This window comes from Branchiostoma belcheri, unplaced genomic scaffold (assembly GCF_001625305.1).
Source record: "Branchiostoma belcheri isolate BF01 breed outbred unplaced genomic scaffold, Haploidv18h27 scaffold290, whole genome shotgun sequence".
Classification (NCBI taxonomy): Eukaryota; Metazoa; Chordata; class Leptocardii; order Amphioxiformes; family Branchiostomatidae; genus Branchiostoma; species Branchiostoma belcheri.
This window is the reverse complement of record NW_017803899.1, coordinates 103,094-109,728: the sequence shown is the minus strand read 5'-3', so window position 1 is coordinate 109,728 and position 6,635 is coordinate 103,094. Positions and strand designations below refer to the sequence as shown.

Sequence of the window (6,635 nt, the reverse complement as noted above, 5' to 3'; positions counted from 1 at the left end):
CAAGAAGGAGAGAGAGATCAAACTTGGAAAGATGCAGAGGAAAATGACAATACGTGGTGGACAAAATGCTACATTGTATATTCTGTGCCCATTTAGATATAGCACATGTATATTATCACTACTTTGTTGTGTGCAGATTGGGAGCGTTGTCTGGTTTTATAAGACAATCAACTCCCTACATTTTTGACTATAGGAAGGACTTGATGCATTTGTGTTCTAGTTAATCTAGTGTCGCTGCAATTCCCCTGTCCCGAATATGCAGATTATCTAGTAGTTACTCTGGTGTTGCTGCATTTGCCTTGTCCCGAATATGCAGATTACCTAGAGATGTGTTTTTTATATACACTGTAAGCAGAAGTATTGATGGTAAGTGTTCAGTTAGGAACTTCATCTTGTTAACTTTGTAATGCTTCATGTTGTTAGATATTAAATGCAACCACATATGGATACAGGTTAAGGATAAGACTGCATTTATAAGTCAGACGTAAAAAGCAGTGTTCGCGTTGCAGATTTTGCTGGTGGAACTCATTCTGTGGCTTCACATCTTTACAAATCACAGGACTGCATTTGTCGTCCAGAGCTATCAAATGTTACTATAAGCGTAATACTAGTAACCATAGTGTGATTTCCTTGTAAAATGGATTATATTAACGTATTTATGGCAAAGAATATTCAGCATTTTTGGCTCCTGTTCATGCCAGGCTACCCAGTAGCCTATAAGCGTGTTCTGTATATATTAGAAATGATAATCATGATTGTCATAGACATTTACAAAATATAACTTAAACTTTGTCACCTAGGTCATGCCCTTTGACCTCTCTCCAGTCATGACCTTGGCCTTTCTCAATGTTTGTGACCTTCAGCTCTAAGGTCATGTCCTGCTCTAAGGTCATGACCTTAGCAATTCGTCTCCCTGGCTTTGACTTTTGTCCCAAGGTTCATGACCTTGACCTTTGTCTCCAAGGTTATAACCTTTGACCCATGACCTCCACATGTCAGTGACTACTGTTATCAGTGTGGTTTGATGACCCCGTATTTACCAGTGAGGCTGAGAGGTGTGAGAAGAGATTGTTGCATTATCCATTAGCTTCTCTGTATTATTGAAAAAAAGTCATCAATACATCTTGTTGGAAGCAAGGAGTTGTGTTTTTTTTGCTTATTTGTGTACTATGTTGACACTATTTCTAGGCTCTTCATAGCTGTTCCATGTAATAGTTGTACCATATTCAACTTGGTGGTATTCAATGACATGTATTTCTTTATGATAGTGAGAATTATTATGTTTATGCAAGGAAAACACATTGTTTTTGCTCTGTTTCCTCTTCTTCTTCTCCAAATCAATAAGGTCAATGACCTGAACCAGACATCTGTCACCATGGTAACTAGGTATCTTATTTCCTTGTTAACAAAAACTCCATGACAATTTTTCTCAAATTTGCAGTAGATTTATTGTGGCTTTGATTGTCATGTAAAAGTACAACATTTCACTCCGTTGTCACCAAAACTTAACGATATGCAAATCCTTATGTCATAAATGATATGATAACATCACATGCAAAATTTCACATTATCAGGTATTAGACCTTCCATAGCAAAAGATGGAAAATGACCAGCATATACAGAATATTATTTCAAGGCCATGCCAAAAATGATATGTTGTCCTAAAAATCTATACACAAAACTGGTGGGCCCTAGATAGTTGTGCAACTCCATTTAGGCCAATCCCAGTTAATATCTTGTTTTTCAAATTTCAGAACTTTATGCTACACTGGAATACATGTATTATGAACTAGCTTTCAGCACAGGGTGCCATCCGTTTTTGTACTGGGATCAGTACACTCATTTGCCCAAAGTCTTAGGAAGAGTATGGGAACCCCAGCATACTAATAGGATGGCACCCAGGCTAAGATTTTGTGTAGTACTCTTTTACTATCAATTTTGACCAAGGCCCAGAGGTAAACCCACCACCTTTATACAGAAACACTAATGAAACAGCTGAAGGAATGTGGCCATATCACAATAACAAAAGTTTAAATCTGACATAATATTCATCTTGATATAGCAGCATAACAATCACAACATCCAAACTAATAATTTTTCTCTGGATTATATAGAAAAATTATCAATGTGCAGCATACATATAAGATTTCTCGTTATTTTTATATAGTATAGTTAGCAAAATAGTGAACAACTGACTTTTGCAACAGCTGTTGCTTTGTACATGTTATAATGGCACTATTAAAGCATGATTGTCATAGTTTGCATAAGCATGGCATAAAGGCAATGCTAAAAATGCTTTCAAGTTTGTAAGGCATTTGATATGTTACATTTGCTCATAATTGATATAAAAGTTGCACTCTTATATTTTGTAAACCTTTATATAAGCAACAAAGTTTCTGCATCATGACATGGTTATGAGCTCCATGGTTATGAGATTACCTATATATACTTTGATATTGAGCTACGCTGGTCAATATGACACCAGAACCAACCTATATACTAGTAGTTGGAAAAATCTGCAGGCCAGTCTTTCCAGTTGCAGGCCTTACCTCTGTAGTCTGTAGTGTTAAAACCTGCTATGTTGCTGGAAAGTCAGCTATAATAGGTGCAGATTGTTACATTGTACATGTCATGTAAGCCGTTCTGCACAGACTATCCTAGCTTACTAAAGTGAGTTAGTCCAGTACTTTAGCCAGCATGCTGATGGCCCTCTGTGACCCCGGTGTTGTCCCCAGGTAGGTGGTACAGGCTGCCTTCATGTGGCCACGGTTTATCGGGTGGATGTACTTCAACTTGTCCAGCTCCATCCTAATCAGGCATAAAAACAAGCAACCTATGAGGACTTGTCATCAGGCAAAAAAATATGCAACCTATGATGTCTTGTCATCAGGCATAAAATACGCAACCTATGAGGTCTTGTCATCAGGTATAAAAATATGCAACCTATAAGGTCTTGTCATCAGGCACAAAACCATGCAACCTATGTTTCCTTGTCATCATGCACGCAAGTATGGAACCTACGAGGTCTTATCACAAGATAACTAATTAAGTACAAAAACAAACGTTGTTTTGCAAAGTCAAATGTATTTTTCTGTCTTAAGATTATACTAAGGCATTGATGGCACTTTTTTATTTTTTTTTATTTGACCTTGGGAGTGCTACATTTGCCCTTGACCTTTGTCCCACCTGTAGAAGTCTTGTTTGGTTCTCCTGTAGTCTTCCCTCCGTCGCTCCTCTGCTCCAGTCCCGTACTTGGCCTTCAACTCTTGCCTAAGACGGAACGTAGAAAAAAATAACATTCAGAATACAGACACAATACACAAATGTTGCAAAAGGAAAGCCCCTATCATTATAAAAGCATGACGGAGAATAGCAAAAAATACTGTCACTTTACCGTTGCAATGCTGTTTAAAACATTTGTGTTTATTTTTCGACAAGAAACTTGCTCATTCACAGTCACAGTTTTCTGTCCAAGTGAGTACTAGTAACTTGTGCTACAGCAGACACCTTGTGCTGTTGGGTTACATTATGTAGCAAGTTATATGAAGTGGCTAGTGAGAATAAACAGCCGTAATTTGTTGGGCTTGACCATGTGAAGGTAAACATGCAGTTGCCTTGAAAGTTTTTTTTTAATAATCTATTTTGAACTACTTTATATCATCAGTCAATATACCAAGAAGGTTCAAAATCTGACCTAAGTTTAGGAACCTCTCCATAGTTGATGATTTCTTTCCTGGCGGTTTCCGTCTTGCTGTAGTTGATTTTAGGGAACATGGGGAGGTGTGTGCTGCCTTCCTTCGGCGGCCGGGTGTCAGGCTCGTAACTTCTCCTCGCACTGAAAACACAAAAGTTTTTCTTTCTTAAGGCGTAATCAGGCCTTTTTAGTCTTCGTAATCCATAGGCAGCCGTCCAAAATCAAAATAATCAATTGGTTTAATTTTGATTCAGTCTTAATTGCAAATTCATGCATGGGGGCTAATTGCAAGTGCATTCAAATGCATTGTGATGAAATAATATTATAATGAGCGTAAAAAAAATTAATAATCCTCAACCAATGCTAACTAGTTGGAAATTACAAATACACATTTGCATTCGTTGGTTTGCATTCTAAAATGACATTTCACTTACGTTGGAGCGGGCTCTGTCATTGGTCGTGACGTCATCATGGGTAGCATGACGCTGGAGGGAGAAAGGATACTTAAGGTTATGCAAATTACTAATTGATGCAATACCATAGTTACTTAGATAGCATAAATGATACATAAAATCACACTACCAAAATAAGTGAAACATTAGTGTAACCTTAATATCATTGCTATCGTGCAATTAAATGTGCAAAGATTGAGTGTAACAAGCCGTTCGGTGTGACTGACAGCTAGCTGCCGCCGCGCCGCGTGCCTGCGAAGCTGGTGTGTTACGCCTAAAGGCGGTTACCGCCTAGACTGGCTACACAGATACAGATACAGAACACAAACGCTTGAACGTTTGAATGAAGTTAAGTTGGACTTACTGGTCCATCCTCCAGGACACTTCCGGGTCAGTGAGCCCGATGGCCGTCTGTCTGGTGTTGTAGCCGTGACGGACGTCTTCTGGCTACGGACAAACAAACAAACAAACAAACAAACAAACAAACAAACAAACAAACAAACGAATGAATGGACAATAAGATACATCACCACTGATACAGGATAAGATAACTTATGGCCTTTATTTATCATGTTTACAGAAGAAAAACATATTGTTTTTGCTCAGTTTCTTCTTCTTCTCCAACCAAACAAATAAGGTCAATGACCTGAACTAGACGTCTGACACCATGGTAACTAGTGTTTGGTTACATCATGTTGCAATTAAAGTTTAAAGCAGGAGTGATTTAGACTCCTGTCACCATATCTATGACCATATGCGAAGGTAAGCATTATGCCTTTGCTTTGCAAATGTTACCCATCTAGTTTACTTTGCCTCTTTGTAATGAAAGATTCAAAAGTACAGAAGTATAATAACAGAAATTCCAGCCCTACTTCGGGCACACAAAACTACCGCTCATTGCTGCCACCTACCAGATCGAGCAGGAACTGCACGCTGTAAGTGGAGTAGTAGGGCGCCAGGCTGTTCCATACAAACGGCCGGTACGGTTGTCTGCGGGAGAAAAAATACCGATATCAATATGATCGATAACTACCGAGTCCCATCGATAGATACATATATTACATCCAACACAAACTCTGGAAAAGCAGATTGTGCTTTGTAGCTGCCTATATATAGCTATAGTTCTATAAGTATTTGCGAAGAGGATGTAGGACTCAGGAGCTGTACATAAGGTTTGGTAACCAGGCTAGCGTATTCGAGCAATTCTTCAATCCATAACCCCTTGGAAAGGCCCAGGAACCTAAGATATTGATGCGTTACTCCTTGAGTGATGTCTTTCTCTCTTTCTTTCTTTATTTCTTTGTCTCTCTCTCTTTCTCTCTCTCTCTCTCACACACATACACATGTACACATTGATGCGTTACTCCTTGAGTGATATCTCTCTCTTTCTCTCTCTCTCTCCTCTCTCTCCCAGTCACGCTCTCGTCTTCGTCTTGAGTGCTTTTACGAAAAACTGTTAACAAACAACTAGCTTTTACTCACAGCTGGGGCCGCTCTATGTGCGCCGTGATCTTCCTCAGACTCGTCTTGACTCTCCTCAGCTCCTCCTTCATAAACTCCTTCGTCTTCCTCTCACGGGACCTTCATTAAAAATGTTAAGAAAGTAAATTATACAACAAGAAGACATAATTTAGCCAATTGCTACACGTTCTTGTTTGTTTTCACAAATAAACCATTTGAATGATTGATTGATTGATTGATTGATTGATTGATTGATTGATTGATTTGTGATCTATTAAGTTTTTAAATGTGTGTTAACTGTATTTTTCCTGTACCATGTACATTTGTATTATGCCATTTAAATGTATGTGTTTGACTTTGAGCCTTGGAATAGAAGACCAGCAGGGCTAAAAGGTTTCGAAATGAATGAATGAATGAATGAATGAATGAATGAATGAATGAATGAATGAATGAATGAATGAATGAATGAATGAATGAATGAATGAATGAATGAATGAATGAATGAATGAATGAATGAATGAATGAATGAATGAATGAATGAATAAATGAAAATGACCTTGAGTCCGCAGCTGTGCGTGTCCTGGGTGACCTTGGGGTGTAAGACGTGCCCGGATGTACGGAGCGGAAACCTTGAGGAGACGTGTAGCCGGCAGTCTTACCGTCCTCCTTCTTACCTACTGGGGGGTCTGGAAGGAAAAGTCAAGACTATCAGAGATGCAGTAATCCATAGGCAGCCTCCCCAAAAATCAATGTAATAAATAGTACATTAGCCGCAAAGCGTAAAGTCGTAATCAGCTCTGAGACTTTAATGTAATTCGTATACGTATTAATGACAATCAGAGATGGCAGACTTCACACCCTCACCCATACCCTTTCAGTCTACAGACAAAAGGGTACTGGGTTAAGTATACTAGTATATAACTACATACACAGGTAAATTTTGTACTTGGTGAATCAGTCTCATAGATTATATATAGTTATATAGCAGTAGCTGGCATACGTTGTACAGTCAGTTCTTTAACTTTTCT

General features: G+C 38.6%; 1 protein-coding gene across 1 annotated transcript in view; it reads right to left on the bottom strand.

The window, feature by feature from the left end:
• Positions 1 to 2,653: 2,653 nt before the first annotated feature.
• LOC109473173 overlaps positions 2,654 to 6,635 on the bottom strand; it is a 7,157-nt gene continuing 3,175 nt past the window's right edge. Inside the window, exons 3-10 of the mRNA XM_019773057.1 lie at positions 6,164 to 6,293; positions 5,629 to 5,727; positions 5,058 to 5,136; positions 4,511 to 4,593; positions 4,129 to 4,179; positions 3,695 to 3,835; positions 3,187 to 3,270; positions 2,654 to 2,808 (exon numbers count right to left, since the gene is read on the bottom strand). Coding sequence (XP_019628616.1) covers positions 2,676 to 2,808; positions 3,187 to 3,270; positions 3,695 to 3,835; positions 4,129 to 4,179; positions 4,511 to 4,593; positions 5,058 to 5,136; positions 5,629 to 5,727; positions 6,164 to 6,293 — 800 coding nt within the window. The 3' untranslated portion in view covers positions 2,654 to 2,675. The remainder of the gene's footprint in view (positions 2,809 to 3,186; positions 3,271 to 3,694; positions 3,836 to 4,128; positions 4,180 to 4,510; positions 4,594 to 5,057; positions 5,137 to 5,628; positions 5,728 to 6,163; positions 6,294 to 6,635) is intronic.